Source organism: Solanum verrucosum, unplaced genomic scaffold (genome assembly GCF_900185275.1).
Source record: "Solanum verrucosum unplaced genomic scaffold, falcon-dt-bn FXZP01000079.1, whole genome shotgun sequence".
Taxonomy (NCBI): Eukaryota; Viridiplantae; Streptophyta; class Magnoliopsida; order Solanales; family Solanaceae; genus Solanum; species Solanum verrucosum.
In genome coordinates, this window is record NW_026020368.1 from 4646369 (window position 1) to 4665257 (window position 18889).

Below are 18889 nucleotides of genomic sequence, written 5' to 3' on the forward strand. Positions count from 1 at the left end.
AATGAGTATTGAGTGTGAAATTCGATAATTTTATACCAATAAATCAATAAATATTTTATGATTGTGATTTGATTTTGAACAACTACTACATATTTGAGTTGCTCAAAACAGTCTCTCAAATACTCTCTACTAATTATTTTTTGAAGAAACAGAGTGACAATAGTTGACCAACAAACTAGCAATTCTTGCATGAAAAGAGAAATAACAAATTAGAATAAATTGATCATTTATAACGTTATTTCAAAAATAAAAAAATTAAAAATGGAATAGTTTGATTTCAAGTTGTGATTAAGAATTGTCATCCATGAATCTTATTTTCTTTTTAGTTTTGTGTGATCTTATTGTACTGACAATTCAATCGATATAGTCTGTCTTATTCAATCTTGTTGCGTGTTTGCTTGTCTTTTTAATAAATTTATAGAACCACTAGAGTTTTTTTACGCATATAGTATTATCATATTTTGAGTTGAATGATTTTTTTCTTTATATATCATGCTCACTCTTGCTAACTTTAATAAATTCATTGGTATACCTTTATATAGATCAAAAGTGTTCATATATTTATAATTTTAAGGACTATCTATAATCAATGTGCATATGAGAAGATCTCATTTTGTTGCTGCATATTCATTGAAGAGAGCAATTTTGAAAAAAACAAGATGTGCAGATACCAGAAAATATAGTCTTCCATTAAGATGAAGAATTTCATCGTCGTGACTCATGAATTATACAAGGGCGAACATTCGATCTCCTTGGTGGAGATAGGGTGATATGATCATACAAGGATTGTGATCGGTAGATGATATTTTCTATTTCACTCACTGATACTCTTGGTTTGACAATTGATCGCGCCACTTCCAGCATTGTTGCCAGCTCTTTCTTGTACTGAATAGGTGATTGAAGAGAGTAAACGAGGAAAAATAGTCCACTGTAATTAGTATCTCAGAAAATAAGAACGAACAGAATAACTTACTGATGCAAAATAATAGTACCTCGTTAATAGCTCCTGTCTTTATTTTCGACTGCATAATGCACCACTTCTTGAAATGAACACCTGTTGAAAATGCAAAAGGTAGTTTAACTTCATATCACATTCCACTCTTAAGAATCTTGAAGTTTTGAATTTTGAACATTCTATTGTTCATAATAATCAGGAATCTTAGTAGCGCCCCACCTTGTTGGTGAGAGTTCGATTCCCACCTTGTAATCCCCTTCCCCTACCCCAATTTTGTTTTTAATAGAGGAGTTTTTGTCAAGGAAATCAAATGTTCCATGGACAGCTCCAAATTATGCACTGGACTGACTGTATCATGCTAGCAACTCAACAGAAAAATAGAGGACCGTGTCAACTGTCAAATAGTGGAGATTCAGTTGGTAGCTGTCCAAAGGAAAAGACAAATATAATATCTTCAAGCTTTCAACCAAAATCTGGACTCGAGGAAGGACATGTATTTTTCCGTATGTGGAGTTTTATTTCGTTGTGAAAGCACTCATAAGCCCTAAACTCAACATTGCACCAGGCAAATAGCTTCCGATCTGGTTTGATTCCAATTGTTGATTCAATACTCCATCAGAGTCCAGTGAGAGTGTAGCATTAGGGTGATAGGCAGATGATTTTCCCAAAAGTATGGAAGACGATAAGCAAAATGATTGGTTAAAAGATACTCTAAAGATGCATTTAGTCAACTGCTAAAATGGTAGACATAGTCCTGGTGCTAGATATATAGTACTTGAACATTTGGATACCACATCTTGGCCTCTTTTCACTGCAAGAATCTTTCATCAAGGATTACAGAAGAGATTGCCTCCCTCCCACCATTAAAAGAAATGCTTTTAGAATTTTGATGCAAATTCACATAATCGGTCAACCCATCAAATGGGAGAAGAGACTGGGGCCAGTATATCAACTTTGACATGCAAAGATGATGAATAGATAGCAGCTTGTACGCATCCAGCAGAACAAGAAACCAGAACAGAAGACACTTACCAGCTTTTATGTCCAAACTGCAAGATGATTCAGAAGTTGTTTCTAAAAACCACCTACAGTGAACCTGATTGAATAGCAAAACTAATCAGGGATTAAGATAAATAAGGAGATCTCTAGGAGGTTAGACATGTATAAAAAGTTGCATAGAATTGTACTATTGAAAAGAACATTGCCTGACACCCAAAGTCACTATTACCTCAAAGCATGACCCAAACGGAACATCATGGGCCTGTTGCACAGTCTCAAATACCTATGGGAAAGGTTAAAAAATGTCTAAGCATACTCTCGTGACCAGTAACATATAACATTGAAGGTAGGATATGAGAATTACAAGAGTTTTCTTGTCCAGTGATATAACAGCATGCTGATACTCCGTCACTGCTGTATCTGGAGGGCACATAGGGCTGTTACATTTTGTTCTGAATGTAATTTCTCTGACTTGACCATCATACTCATCAGCAGAATTCCATTGACCCATCTAAGAAAATGAAAGACATTCAATATTTAACTCGAGCTAAAGCAACTAAGTAAAGAAATTTCTATTGAGATTTGAAAGGCGCAATGGAGCTAGCGTAATTTAGCTCTTCATGCTACTCTAGCTCTGAGCAGCACTAAATACAACTACTACCCCACAGTCCCAAACAAGTTGAGGTCAGCTATAATAATCCTCACTGACTATGTTTCTCCATTTAAGCTCAAATCATCTCTATTCAAGCAGAAGTAAATGCACCAAAATAATATCTACAGGCAAAAGATAATCCAAAATTTGGTGAACTACATTGCAGGACAATTTAATGAAACAGAGTTTAACATGTCTCACCAAGATAATGAAAATTCTCTACAATAAGTTCATAATCTTGAAGTCACTTACTTTCTTTTTGTATTATGAAGTTCCTTTGTTTCTATACTACCTTTCATGATTAAATACATCAATGTTCAGTTGAAAATTACTGACAAAGCCAATTCAAAGTTGGTGAACATGAGGAGCACATTCGTCAGACTTGAAGAAAGTTAGGTAAAAAGACCGCTAGTTGTATTATTAAGCTATTAATTCTAACTGAAAAAAGGGTACTGTTGGGTTTTATTTGCCCTGATTTCTTACCATAAAAAGGTTTTCCTTTTAGGAAAAGGTTTTAGGACTCTATAAATATAGGCTTGTTCCTTCTAACTTAATCAGCATTCACAATGTAGTCCTAGGGTTTTCAGAGTTTTGGTTATGGGGGAGAATTTGTGAACCTACTTGTATTCTGAGTGAATTGGTTGAGGTTGTTTCTCTCTATATTTTGTACTCTCATAATTATAGTGGATTGCTCATCTCCTTTGTGGACGTAGGTCGATTGACCGAACCACGTTAAATCTTTGTGTCTTTTGTTTGTTTCTCGTTTGCCTTCTTACTCATGATTTTTCGAGGTTCGCTTTGCTAGCTTCCGCATTACACCTGCTTATTTTTTGTCCTAACAAGTGGTATCAGAGCCATGGTTCAAGGATGGAACCATGTTAGAGATGGGTGTTCATCTTGGCAGGTGTAGTTCTAGCCGTAACCTTTTTGACAGTAATGAAGATTTTGTTCAGAGAGGTTCTCTGTGTCGAGACGTAGATTTATGGAGGAGATTATGGAGAAGAGATGCAAGATCCTAAAGATTATGTGAAGAAGGTGGACAAATTTATTTTGTTAGAAATTCAGGCCAAGGGGGAGATTTGTTGGGTTTTATTTTCCCTGATTTCTTACCATAAAAAGGTTTTCCTTTTAGGAAAATGTTTTAATATTTTGACTAGCCCTTTTCTTGTATGAAAGTTTTAGGACTCTATAAATATAGGTTTGTTCCTTCTAACTTAATTAGCATTCACAATGTAATCCTAGGGTTTTGAGAGTTTCGGTTATGGGGGAGAATTTGTGAACCTACTTGTATTCTGAGTGAATTGGTTGAGGTTGTTTCTCTCTATATTTTGTACTCTCATAATTATAGTGGATTGCTCATCTCCTTTGTGGACGTAGATCGATTGACCGAACCACGTTAAATATTTGTGTCTTTTGGTGTGTTTCTCGTTTGTCTTCTTACTCATGGTCTTTCGAGATTCGCTTTGCTAACTTCCGCATTACACCTGCTTATTTCGGTCCTAACAGGTACTTCTACTCTTCTTCCTCCACTACTGTGTAAAGGTCCAGAACTAACTACCGAGTTATTGTCAGCTCTAAACCAACCATTAGATATTTCTGGGTTTTAATCCAAAAGATGCCACAATAGTTAGTATGAAATCACTCTTATGTGAGCCCTAACTTTCCTCTCCCATTCCGATGTGAGATTTGTCTAAAGCAAGCTTCATAACAACCCTTTTCTAGTTCCTATTACACTCACCCTCTTAGGGAGTCAGCATCTTTTTGAGATTTGTCACACCATCATACAAGGAAAAATACCGGCTTTGATACCACATGTGATGGTTCAGGCCTAATTGCCAAGGTATTGTTAGCTCTGGCCCAACCTTTGTGGCCTCAAGGTTTTGCTCCCTTGGAATTTAACCCAGAAGGCACCTCGATAGTTGAATCCTCATCTCGTCCTCATATGGCCCCTAACTTTCCCCTCCCATTCTAATGTAAAATTTGCATAAAACAAGTTTCATAGGGAAATCCCTTCTTTAGTTCAACTGCCAGTAATCCATGGGCTATTACACTTAACCCATGGGGATTCAGTGCCTTTCTAAGGTATGTCCAACCATCATACTAGGGGAGGTAGTGGCTTTCATACCACATGTAACTGTTCAAGCATATTTCCATGGTGTTGTTAGCTTTGGCCCAACCTTTGGAACCTCAAAGTTTTGTTCCCATGGACTTTATCCCAAAAGGCAGCTCGATAGTTGAATCCTAAGCTTGCATTTATATGGGCTATAACTTTCCCCTCCCATCCTGAGTTGCTTAAGCAAGCTTCACAGCCATGGACCGTTGGCAGTTGAATTTGAAAAGGGGATTTGCAGTGAACCTCGTCTTAGGCTAATCCAACATCGGAATAGGAGGAGAAAGTTAGGGGTTCTATAAGGGAGAGTTCAGGATTCCACTGTCAAGATGCCTTATGGGTTAAGGCTTAAGAGGACAAAACCCTGAGTGTCCAAAAGTTGGGGCAGGATAAGACAATACCTTGACAGTTGGATTTGGCTGCTACATATTGATATTGATTCACATATTGATGGGGGAGCCCCTTGCCACCAAGTATTTTTTATTTTTTTTGGATTGTGAGATGCAGTTAACTTTGTGGTGCGATGCCCAAGTGACCTAAGAGTATTTCCTTGAGATTTTTCTTTTTATTTGTCAACCTCTTCCAAAATTTCTTCACCATACTATGAAGATTTGGGAGAGAGTGGTGGAGATGAGGGTGAGAAGAGGGGTGTCCATTTCTGAGAATCAGTTTGGATTCATGCCGGGACGGTCGACTACCGAAGCCATTCATCTTATGCGAAGACTGGTAGAAAAATATAGAGAAAGGAAGAGAGACCTACATATGGTGTTCATTGACCTTGAAAAGGCCTATGACAAAGTACCGAGGAATGTCCTCTGGAGGTGCTTGGAGGCTAAAGGTGTCCCGATGATTTATATTAGGGCAATAAAGGACATGTACGGTGGAGCCAAGACTCGGGTTAGAACGGTTGGAGGTGACTCAGAACATTTCTCGGTTGAGATGGGGCTGCACCAAGGATCAGTCCTTAGCCCTTTTCTATTTGCTTTGGTGATGGACGAGTTGACGCGGTCTATTCAGGAGAGGGTCCCATGGTGTATGTTATTTGCGGATGACATAGTACTGATTGATGAGACGCGGGATAGAGTCGATGCGAGGTTGGAGGTGTGGAGACAAACGCTGGAGTCCAAAGGGTTCAGGTTGAGTAGGACCAAAACAGAATATTTGGGGTGCAAATTCAGTGATGCGTTGGATGAGGCAGATGGGGATGTGAGACTTGCCACACAGATCATTCCTAAGAAAGAAAGTTTTAAGTATCTTGGGTCTGTAATCCAAGGAAGTGGCGACATCGATGATGATGTCACACATCGCATTGGGGTTGCTTGGATGAAATGGAGGCTTGCCTCTGGAGTCTTGTGTGATAAGAAAATTCCACCTAGACTTAAAGGTAAGTTTTACAGAGTGGTAGTTAGACCGGCCTTGTTGTATGGAGCGGAGTGTTGGCCAGTCAAGAACTCACATGTCCAGAAAATGCATGTTGCGGAGATGAGGATGTTGAGATGGATGTGTGGGCACACTAGGAGTGATAAGATTAGGAATGAAGTTATCCGGGAGAAGGTGGGAGTGGCCTCTGTGGTGGACAAGCTGAGAGAAGCGAGACTGAGATGGTTTGGACATGTGAGGAGACGGTGCGCAGACGCACCAGTGAGGAGGTGTGAGGGGCTGGTTGTAGAGGGTACGCGGAGGGGTAGAGGTAGGCCTAAGAAGTATTGGGGAGAGGTGATTAGACAGGACTTGGCTCAGCTTCGCATTACCGAAGACATGACTCTAGATAGGAAAGCGTGGAGGTCACGTATTAAGGTTGTAGGTTAGTAGGGCTAGAGTGTTGTCCTCCCTTGCGAGAGTATGGGTTGTTAGCGTTTGTAGTAGTCCTTGCCTTACACTTGCAGTTCTTGTTTGTGTTACATATAGCCTTCTGGTTTTTATTGCGTTTCACTTCTCTCATTGTTTTATTGATGTTGTTGTCCCCTTGTTGATTATAACTATCTTTCTTATTGGATGTGATGTTTTACACAATGTTTTCCTTGCCTGTTACTTGGTTTTGATGTACTTGAGCTGAGGGTCTCTCGGAAACAGCCTCTCTACCTCTACGAGGTAGTGGCAGGGTCTGCGTACACTCCATCCTCCCCAGACCCCACCTAGTGGGATTTCACTGGGTATGTTGTTGTTGTTTGTTGTTGTAATAAAACAACCTTGATCCTCTTCTTCCTTCAGAATACCTTCAATTTCCAATCCATCACCTTTCCCTTTAACCTCTGCAATCCATTTCAAGAGGCCTGGACATATCCGCACTGCATTACACTTTATGCACATTCACATTTAACACTTGCCATCACTTACGAGATGTTGAACTTGATCATGTTCACTTCTTTCTGCCTAATCTTGATTTTCAATTGTAGAGAGATACCAATAAGAACTGCACAACAGGAGGTGTAACCTGATAATTGGAATAACCAGTTTTTGAGCTTTTCCTTTTTTCACTTGGTAGTTAATTTTTGCCAAGCTGGTAGTTGGTACTACCTTTGACCAGGTCCATGCCCCAGTGCATTTTAGGTGAGAAACACCTTAACTCAAAAAAGAAAACCGCGAGAGACCGGTAGTAATCAAACCTCTTCGCTCACACGCAAGAAAAAGAGAGGATATTATATAGGAGGAGGTTGGCCATAAAATTCTTGAATTCTGGAATTTGAAAAACACCAAAAAACTGTTTTCACTCCAATTTACTCAAAAAAAAATAATCAAAAACAACTCCAATTTATATTCATGGCCAAACACAACTCCAATTTTCAAATATATTTTTTCACTCTGAAAACAAAATAACTTTTTCAGATACAATTTTCATGGCCAAAGCCCCCCTATAAAAGAAGATATAAGAAAAACCTCAAGAGTGTAGCTGGAAGTTAAAGCCAAACCAGAAAGGCATAAAGAAGCATGAACCGAAAACATGCTTTAGTCAATGGAATGTGGGGCTTACCTTGAGATTGAAATCTTTCCCTGCTGCACGGTACTCATTAGTGAAATTTGAATCATCAGCCAATAGCAAGTCAAAAAATTGCTCGGGTGTGCATGTCAAACCATCCTTACAAAAATCAAGAGTGTCATAAATCTTGGAGAAAGGAGTTCTAGTCCAAAAAAGTAAGATTAAATATCCTACTTACATTCTATATACCAGAGAGGACTTACATTATATACACTAGAGAGGACTTCTTCTTTAATAAATGGTTGCGATTTCTGAATTTTGGTCACACTTTCTTCCTGATTTATTTCCATCTTTTTACATCCTTTAACTGAGCTGCTATGTGCACGCAATGCTGACTGTTCCATCTCCTACAAAGAGAAAGAACGGAAACTAAAAATAGGAAAGAAATCATGCAAAGCCAAACTCTAACAGGCAGATACAATTTAAATGTAAAAGTAAAAACAACGTTACAGAAAATATGAACCTAAATAAAGACAATGTTACTTATGTTCTGGATGTAATAGAGAACACAAAATATGCCGATATGAATAAAGAATCAGCTGGAATGTTGATTCAAGAAGCTTACACGTAAATATAATTACATAACACCATTAAAGGAGACTTGAAGTAGATCATCAAAAACTGATGTCTACTAGACAAAGCAGTATTTTTATAGCCTTCGCTATTGTGCTCAGATAACATGGTCTTGGAAAACTGTTTATAGGATTGCCAAAACCATAGAAGACAAACAATCCAATTCCTCCAACAATATGGGACAGTTAGCACCCACCGCACACCGAGGCCTGACAACGAGAGTGTGGACACATAATATAGGGCCCAACATTGGGACACACATTAACATGGATGAATTTGGCTTTGATACCATGTGAGAAATATAAACGAGAGAAAGAGTTTATGGTAATGTGTGGCATATTATGACTCACGCTTCTATCTATTTATATACAAATTTTTCAATGAAAATATTTCCACTTGTCCAATATGGGACATTATACAAAACTAAACTAGCTTATCTTCTATCTAACACTCCCCCTCAAGTTAGTGCATACACTTCATATGAGTTGAGCTTGTTATATACATAACTAACTCAAGGACCAATGAGAGTTTGGTAAGTATATCAGCAAACTGATCATTGGACTTTATAAAGCTCGTGGCAATAATATCCAGAGAATGAGATTATCTTTTCTCTAACAAAGTGACAATCAATATCTATATGCTTGTGTATTCTCATAGAATACTTGATTTGAAAGCAATATAGTGTGTAGCCGGTTATCATAGATAAGTTCAATCTGAGTAGTCTCTCAAAACTTCAGCTCTTTCAATAGTTGTTTGGCCCATATAAGCTCACAAGTCACAATTGTCATGGCTCGATATTTGGCTTCAACATTCGATATTTGTGAGGGGGAGTGTAGAACACATAATTAATTAAATAAAAGTCTAACAACTTAAGTTTTTTAGATGAGATAGTTGCAACTATTTTCGATAAATAGAAATTAGTCAAGGAAGTTCCACAAGCATAATAAGCATCTTTCTTTATGCTCAGTGGTGCAACAAACAAGATATAACATCAACCGAAGGAAAATCCTCTTGTGATGAAGGCTAACACATTCAACCATGTCATACATCTCAATATTCAGAATACCTCTTTAATTGACTACAGAAATATTTTTAAGACAGCTTAGCTAAAATCTTCAATTTATTCCTGGTGGTTGTATCAATATTCACTACGGATATATGATAACTAGAACTGTTTGTTGTCTCAGATAACAATCAGAAAAGAGCTCAGCCAAAAGCACAAATACAATTAATAATATAACCTTCTTCTCAGCTTCTAGCATGTCATGATAATTATCTGCTGAACGTTGCAACGATCTCAATGTATGATTCCTATTCCAAAAAGATGCAAATTTATATCTTACTCTACCTGAGATCAGAGAAATAAAGGTAACTAGCACATCGACCATAATATATCCAGAATATCAATTTCAAATTCAACTATCTAGCATGAGCAAAATAAGCCACCTCCCTTAGTTTTGAAATTAAATATCCAGTTTTCAGTTGACATGTAACGGAGAAGTTTCATGGTAATGGAAAAACATATCCCCCAATAGACAATTTTTGTTTTCATTAAGATTAAAACGTCTAAATCTGAATATTAAGATGTGAATATTAAGATATGCATGAATCTGAATATTAAAATGTTGCATTAAGATTTGAATACTAAATAGTTAAGACTGTTTATTTTCTCAACATCTTAATGTATAAAATCTGCCTTTGTTTTTTTTTTTTTTTTTTTTTGATGACGAGGGAAACCCGCAGCCGCTACCCTTTGGGTGCGCACAGGGTAAAACCCCCGCTCCTATGCAATAGCTCGCAAACCACATAGGAGAGGTAACCTGCACTAGGCAAGCCCGGTGCGACGAGCTCAACCCAGAAGGCAAACCCCTTGCTTTCGCTGGCAAGGGGTTTCGAACTTGAGACCTCCAACATGGAAGTCCCAAGCCCAAACCACTGGGCCACCCCGAAGGGTAAAATCTGCCTTTGTTTAAAAAATAATAAATGTAAAATTCACATAAAATACTAAATTGATCTAATTATATCAATAAAATATTTCAAAATTTTTTATATGGTAATTGATGGTGGAGATGACTAATTATTGTGATTGTGTGTGACAAAATTTAGGCTGATGGTGATTGATGATGGTGGTTGTGGGTAGTATCTTATGATATAGTGGTTGATAGTAGTGATTAACTGTGGTTGGTGGCAACTAATAATTAGTAGTGGAATGTTACTGATAGCTAATGGTGGTAGTGAATGATGAATGTGGTAAGTGGTATATAATGTTGACTAATGATGGTAATTATCAATAGGGCTTAATGGATGTAATAATGGTTAGTGGTGACGATTGCAAATGATGACTAGTGGTGATGACGATTGATTTTGGTGATTGGCCATAATGGTGATTGTGGTTGGGCTTAGGATGGTAGGTGGTAATGATTGACAAGGCAGTTATGGGTGATGGGTGAAAATAGATGGAGTAGTGGTGAACTATCATCTTAATGATATTAAGACTTTGTTATAGATCTTAATCATTCATATCCATTAAGTGGTTGTAAAATTAAAAAAACAAACACACTTAATGATTAAGATCTTGAATGATTAAGATTCAAACCTTGAAAACAAACGGATTTAATGACTCAAAACTGAATAATTAAGATTAAGACCTTCATTAAGTGCAAGCAAATGAGGCCTTAGTCCTAATGTTGAAGAAACTGGAACTTGTTGTATCGACAGTATTAAAGGGTAGCCCAGCGCGCAAAGCATCCCGCATTAGCAGGGTTCGGGGGAGGGCCATGTAGACAACCTACCCTAATGCAAGCATTAGTGACTGCTTCCACGAATTGAACTTGTGACCTATAGGTCCACAGAGACAATGTTACATTTGCTCCAATGCCCCCTTTCATATCGACAATATTCAGAAGTTCAAGGGAAAAAAAGGCTCCAATGTCACGTCCCGCCACATCACAGTAAAATTTGGCGTCCGGATAGGGGCGGAAGGGTCTAGAGTTGTGGAGAGGTTTCCGGAAGACTCTAGAACCCTTTAGATCACTCAAGTATAAAGCATTCTCCAAAGCAATACAAAAGCCTTCTTCCAAAAACTCTCTCTTTGTTCTTTCTAAGTCTTTCCTTAAGCATTCTCTTAGCGATCTAAGTCTTAAAGGCTTCCTTGAGTTTACAAGATCTTGAAAGAGTAGTGAGTAAATTGTCAAGGGCCACACGGAACTTTAGCCAACACTCTAAGTCCGTGACACCAAGCTGTGTTATAGTTGTATTACAACAACATCAATAACAACAACGTACCCAGTGTAGACCACAAATGGGGTCTGAGGAGGGTAGTGTGTACGCAGACCTTAGTCACCTTACCCCTACCTTGGAAGATAGATCCGATAGACCCTCGAGTCAAGTTGTGTTATATAGTGTGAGATAAAATTTTAGTTTCTTGAGAAGTTCACATTATTTTGGTCTTAAAAGAAGAACATAATTTTGGGATGGATAGAGTACTTCGGTAGAACTTCTAGACTCGCATGACACCAATAGCAGTGCTAATGGTTCTATCATAGAATATCCTCCTAACATATCAAAACATAAAACCTATCAAGGAGAAGCTCACTCACAGCCAGCCAACTTCCCGGAACGGAAAATAAGGTTAAAAGATTAATTAAAATACTAACCATCAGGATTTCCTAGAGGAGGCACCCCATGGCCACCAGCACCCATGCAGAGAATTACTGTGACAGCAGGATTAACAAATGCATGCTGGCTCCTCCTAATCTGAAAGAAAAATAGTACTCTTGCTGATTTCCCGCAAATGGCCCGAATAAGCATTCCAAGAACATTGACAACTTGGAAAGACTAGCATATGACAACAAATAAAGAGAATATTGTACCTCATCTATTTCTGCAAAAGGAATAATTACCTGCAAATGCAGAACTGCACAGTCAAATAAGCTAACCAATTCCAGCATAATTGAGTTTAATTACCAAATATTGAAAAAGTACAGTTGTTACCAGTTATTTCTATGCTAAGAACATGAAGGCATAGGGTACACATCCACATAACCTTGAGAATCTAACAAAAAGAAACCAAAGGGGAAAAACCATTTTATGGTGATCTGCCATCCCCCCCATAAACCATAAACCATAAACCATACTCCAATTTGAACTAGGATTCTTGATGGCATAGATATTTAGTGAATAAATCAAATTGATAAGCATTTAACTTAGAAAAGTTCATATAAAAGCAGATTCACAAAGTTGAAACTTGGGAAGTACAGTCAAAAGATGGATCTGACCTTTATTTGCTTTGAAAATACATTTGAGTGGAAGCAGATATGCCATGTTGAGACATATATACGGCCATGATACAAGAATGACCTTTCGAGAGCACATGAATAACTATGTTCAACAACCTGAAATAACTACAATGATTAGCAACCGACTCACAACAGTCCAAACTTTCCAACTTAAAGTTCTTACAATCCAAGAGTAATTTATCAGTAAAAAATTAGCTCTTGCCTCATCAGCAGGGAGATCAAATATCGTTTGCAGAGGCCCAGGTTTCTGATGAACTACGGTAGGTCCTTGTTTATCCAAAGTGATCCTTCTACGAGCATTAGCGTAGCCATTCAAACCTCTAAACCAACCAATGAAGAAGGGGGAATAAAATTATTATCTTCTAGTTACGATGAATATTAATATTTTCATGGAACAGTGATCCACCCAAAGGTTTACGTAAATTTCTCTCAGATGAATCAAGAATCTTCTAACAATAAAAACAAAAATTGATCCTAAAACAAATCCCATGTGACACTTCACAGAGTGTAGTAATGCTCGTAACTTATAATGTTGCTTTAACTATTTTCTTTTTTCTGAACTATAAGGGGTCGTTTGGTAGTAGGTATTAGGAGAAATAGTCCATGTATTATGTATGGTATTATTCAGTAGAGCAACTTTCACATATAGCAAACACAAAATTCATATTTGTATGTTATAGCAAAGTTTGCATAATTGCGCTCCATAACAAACATAAATATGTATATTTCGCTATACATATACAAAAGAAAGTAGTTGTATAATCTGTTTTGGTATACATATACAAAAAGATCAATTGTATAAAGTAAGAGAGGCGAGTGAGCGAGCGAGATCTGGGAGAGTGGCAAGCGAGATCTGGGAGAGGGGAGAGAGGGGAACAAAAATATATGTATATATACAATTTTCACGCATTTTATACATTTGTGTTTTTGTATAAAGTGAGAGAGGCGAGTGAGAGAGCGAGATCTGGGAGAGGGGAGAGAGGGGAACGAAAATATATGTATATATACAATTTTCTCTCGCTTTATACAAACACAAACGCATTTTATACAATTTGCGTTTTTTGTATAAAGTGAGAGAGGCGAGTGAGAGAGCGAGATCTGGGAGAGTGGCGAGCGAGATCTGGGAGAGGGGAGAGAGGGGAACAAAAATATATGTATATATACAATTTTCTCTCACTTTATACAAACACAAACGCACTTTATACACTTGCGTTTGTATAAAAAATGAGAGAGGCCAAGGAGAGAACGAGAGTGGCGAGCGAGATTCACCAGGAGAGAGGTGAAATAACAATAGTTTGCTATGAGGTACAATTAAATCAAACTATATTTATAGCATTTAATTTGAATTAATAGTTTGCTATTATATACAATTTTCCCAATTTAGTACTATGTTTGGTAGAATTTTTGGGCCTAAGTATAACTAATCCATGGATTAGTTATACTCCCTACATGGTATTATAGGATGTATTACTAATACCTTCCATTTGGTGGTATTAGTAATACATTGGATTTAATACCGTGGGATTATCTATGTAAAGACAAAAATATCCCTCAAATCATTTTATTTATTTTCTTGATTTTATGTTTTATTTTTGTACTAGAAAATTTATTTAAATAAATTAACTTACATATTTTATTATTTAGAGAGCGTTGTTTGTTAATAAATAAATGCAATACATATCAATACAATATTTAAAATGTGAGTTCTTTAACATTTACTAATTGAAAAGGAAAATATATCACCACATGACGTTTGTGATCTTAATTTAATATATTATTTGTTGATTTATATGTGGTTTCTAATTATTTGTATTTTGAACAATTTATAAATTCCATACATATTAAAACTGCAACTTGTATTTTTTGTGTAAATGTAGATGATTTATTCGATTTTACTGTTGTTTACCGTCTTTTCGGTTTTAAAGTAGATGGTTTATCTATTCTAAATTGAAAATTAACGTTTTTTAAGTGATTAATTTATTAAGATAATAATTGTTTACCCTCAAATAATTTAAGTGTGAAAATCGCAAACATGACAACAAAATTGTTTCTCCTAGCTAGTTAGAAGGTCATAAAAAAATAATATTGTCCCGGCAATTATCTACCTTGATCAATTACATAAAATAGAAAATCTCATAATAATGCAAGAGTATAATTGGAAAGAAGCTTTTTGTAGAATTTTAAAAACAAACACAAGATGAGGTCAAAAGCAATGAACCAAACACTTGATAAAAAATATACCCTGCATTACTAATCCCAGTACTACTAATCCCTGCATTACTAATCCCTGCGTTGTTAATCCATGCATTATTATTTTTCCTACCAAACGACCCCTAAGTGTCATCTAAACATAGGAAATGAAGCTAGAATAAATATATCTTATCACATGGTTACCAGCTGATGATTAAAGGATCAGCACTGATGCCTCGCTCTTGATCTTCCCCCTTTTCTCACTAAGTGAGGAGGTGTTTCATTACCTGGTTACTTCTTCCCTATTCCATACTTTCCTTTCCAACCTACCTGTTGTAAACATGATATACTAAACATCTATCACTTGTGTATTATCACATCCATATCCTTTCAAACTATTAAAACATGAGATGTACAGAAGAGGAAGTACTCTCCCCTAAATTCCTATATTCTAGAACTATGTTACTGAAAGATATTGTTGAATGCTAATCGCTAACAGGCATAAGCTATCCAGAATGGACCCAAGGTCCCCAAACAATTAAAATTACTTATAAAAGAGCTGGTCATTGTACATTTTATTCTATGCACAAACTCATGTTTCACGATTGTACTATAGTCTTGAGCTACAACATGCTTTATAATAGCTCACATAAGAAGCAAAATTTTAGGAGGTGGGAGAAAGTAAGATTAGTTTAACTGTTTTGTTTTCTTCATCGCCACGATGATACACATTCTTGATAGGAAACACTATCATAAAATTCCTAATTGCACGTAAATACCCAACTCAACTCGTAGTAAGAGTATGTACATGCTGATGTTACCACCGTGGACCAAAAAGAAGGAACCCTATGAGAGGAAGAATAGCTTATTATGTATTCTAATAACTGACACTAGTCTCATAAACAACAGTCAAAATTCAAATAAGAAATAGCCTAAGGCACTACCAATAAGGGGAGAAAAGCAGCACCTTGAAGATTTGACATTGAGTTTTGATGTTTTAATATGAAGATAAACCTGAAAAAGAAGAATGATAACGGCCATAATTTTGTAAAAGCTAACCTCTAAAACAACCAAAGAGAAAACGTTGGGTTTATTGAAAGCAAAGAGGTAGTAATCAATATTACCTGTCCTGATGAACTGTCCAAGGTATGCCATTCCGCATCAGTTTGACCTTCATTTTCAACAGGTATCATCACTGAACCAAGAACAGCACTTTTCCAAATTATATCCCAGTCATATATTGTCACATTAATCTGTCATACAATCAAGTAAATGAATTATTATGAAAGAAAATAAAAACACAAAGCCTATGCAATATTAAATGTTAAAATACATCAAAGAAAATCTGAAGAGGATTACAGAAAACACATTGCACTAAGTTTGTGCTTTATGTCAAAAAAATTCTGGATAGCTACCTCTACTGGAAGCTCATCAACAGAGAAGTTGAACTCCTCCCCCCACATAGGATTTCTTGAACCAGGAACCATTGAACTGCAACACTAAGAAAAGTATAAATTGTGTATAATACAAGAGCGATAAGCATCTGAACATATTGTATCACAACTTTCTGGAACTCTCCAAGCCTCGTCGCAGATATTGTTGACAACAATCCACTAAAAAAGAAGGTTATCTCACAGTTGACCTTGACTTCAACTACCAATATACATCTAATGGAGAAAAAGACCATCTCAAAATTAAGACTAACCAACAACATAAATATAAAAAGTTGTTTATCTATTTTATTTTATTTTTTGATAAAAGTTAAAAAGTTGTTTATCTATTCTCCCCTTTATATTATGTCGAAAGGAGTTCATCTAATTTGGACACTATTATGAGCGTCATCATAGTTGAACATACTATTGTTTATTCCCATAAGAATAAATTGATAAGAATTCAAAGATCACAAGTACCTAAAACACAATCATATCTGGTAGAAGTCCAGACTAGCATGCACTACCAATAAAAGGAAAGTGACTAAGATGAATAAAAAGGTTCTCAAATTTCTCTCTAGATTGACCAAAATAAAAGAGGCATCCTTGTCTAAGCAAAACTGAATATCAATCATAATGGAACAAATCAACACCAGTAATGTTTTATCATCTATTATACATAAGAGTATAAAGATATATATCCTCTGAACAACATTATGACAAATGTGGTATTTGATGATGCAAGTTGGTCATATAATCAACAATAATAGAAAACCATATGCATAACTACACCTAGACAAGACAAACTATTTATACCACCAACCCAAGACAATAGGATAATAAAAATAGACATAATCACCTAAATCTCTTTTGTGAGCCACAACTGATGATTGCATATGGATCTGAAGTCCCATTCAAATTAGCAGCAGTAAGATTTTTAGCAGCTAACAATTCAACCTGAAATATAAGAAAGAGTAGCAGTCAACTGCAAGTTGCAGATATAGGCCATCACATGAATAATTAGTGCAATTAACACTTCAAGTAACAGTAATGTTGTACAACACCAAATCTAGATATATGAGCTATAAGTGCATGAACATGGAATACAAATATACCTTGATTACATAGGCAGAAGTAGTTTGAGGATCTCCTTTTAACTGGCTCATCTACAAAATAAGTGCACAACTGCACGTCAAAGAAGTGAAAAATTACAAGATGAAAACGAAACATAAGTTTATAAATTCTCAATGAAGGGAGAATTTTCTTTCTAAGAACGTGGGAAATTCCTACTAGTTACGGACCATTGAGGATTCTTGAGAAGCTTAACATATACTCTGTGTTGCCGAATAGATAATAATCAAGTACAGTTAGCCTTCACGAATGGTACAGTATTATAACTAATAATTAGTTGCATGCCAATTGATAAGTTTCTTATGAAAACTCTCCATAGAGCACTAATAACTATGCTCAAGCTGTATAATTTGTTTTGACTTGGAAAGAATATTCTCAGTAAGATTTGATAATAACAGTAAGATTTCATATATTCAAAATGCACATAATCATGCATATGCTCCTTGGTTCCTTTCCATGAACTACATAACAAACTATGGATGCTTTTCAAGATTAAGCTAAGTATAAATTAAATAAAAAACTGCTAGAAATATTATATTCTCCAAAGCTTAATTACATAGTTCCGTTAACTTCTGATATTGGTCATTCTAAATCATGATTAATGAAAATTAGGCCATGCAAAATCAAATTTCAGCTAATCATTTAATCGATAATCACACATGACGATTTAGATCAACTCTACAAGTGATTTATTTTTTAATTTAAAATTTTAGTAAATATCATCACACCTTTATCGAGAACGCTTGACCAGTTATCTACAACTTCATATTCTAAACTCTTAAGTCCCCTTCCTAATTGGAATATAATTTCTTCACAAATTACAATTCCTAATCCACACTTTAACTAAACTCAATTTTTATTTAAACAGGATAGTAATACAGGGAGATACATAATTTTGAAATAGTGAAAATAAAATATTATGTACGTATGTGTGCGTGTATATATATAGTAGACTGTACTTACACTAGCCCTACATGCTGGATCATCCTCCACTTTCTCACTTCTGACAGCACGAGAACGGTCAACCCGAGGGCGATAATCAACTATATCACCTCCGCCGAGGTTGAAGAACCAGCAAGAGAGGATGACGAAGGACGCGGCGGCGACGGCGACTTGCACCTCCCACCACGACGGCAAGAAAAACTCCAACGCCGCCTCCACTATCATCTATTCCTCCAAATTACACAGAAAAATAAAATGCAGAAAGAGTAAATAATAAGAAAAACTCTGCGCAGCTATAACAATATAGTGGTCCAAAACCATAATTTAGAGCAGAGACATGAGAACATTCTTCTTCTCTCTGTGAATAAACAATAAACAGAGTCAGTGTGTGTGGGAGAGAAAGACGCAAAAAAGGGGGAAAAAGGGAGGGAGCGTGGAAGCGTGATTATAAATACAGAAGAGAAAATTACGATTTTAGCCCTGTTGCTTTTTTGGACATTATACTGGTGTTTAGCGGAAGGTTTAATGAGAGTTTAGGGGTATTATGGAGATTTGAAAACTTCTAACGACACTATAAAATATTACGGGAATGGTCGGATGATTCAAATAGAATGTTGCTATCCACGTGAGTT

At 36.3% G+C, this 18889-nt stretch overlaps 2 protein-coding genes across 2 annotated transcripts in view; one reads left to right on the forward strand and one right to left on the reverse strand.

Annotated features, from left to right (window-relative positions):
• Positions 1–18889, forward strand: part of LOC125838141 (signal recognition particle 14 kDa protein) — a 325612-nt gene that overhangs the window by 259699 nt on the left and 47024 nt on the right. The window lies entirely within an intron of this gene.
• On the reverse strand, positions 675–18644 carry LOC125838143 (BAG-associated GRAM protein 1-like). The gene is made up of 18 exons (XM_049517200.1): positions 18279–18644; positions 17300–17350; positions 17044–17141; positions 16170–16245; positions 15879–16007; positions 15722–15768; positions 12767–12884; positions 12544–12660; positions 12139–12168; positions 11923–12022; positions 9508–9614; positions 7897–8040; positions 7688–7792; positions 2319–2465; positions 2184–2237; positions 1988–2051; positions 993–1054; positions 675–885 (listed from the first exon to the last, which is right to left on the reverse strand). The coding sequence occupies exons 1-18, from the start codon at positions 18480–18482 to the stop codon at positions 706–708; spliced, it is 1833 nt and encodes a 610-aa protein (XP_049373157.1). The 5' UTR covers positions 18483–18644; the 3' UTR covers positions 675–705.

Bases quoted from the DNA above. Each gene is read 5' to 3' on its own strand.
- LOC125838143 (XM_049517200.1), bottom strand. From the start codon at position 18,482: ATGATAGTGGAGGCGGCGTTGGAGTTTTTCTTGCCGTCGTGGTGGGAG. The intron at 12,023-12,138 runs GTACAATATTCT...TTTTTCTTTCAG, and splicing joins CTTTTGCAGAAATAGATGAG to ATTAGGAGGAGCCAGCATGC. The intron at 2,238-2,318 runs GTAATTCTCATA...CCTTTCCCATAG, and splicing joins CACTGGACAAGAAAACTCTT to GTATTTGAGACTGTGCAACA.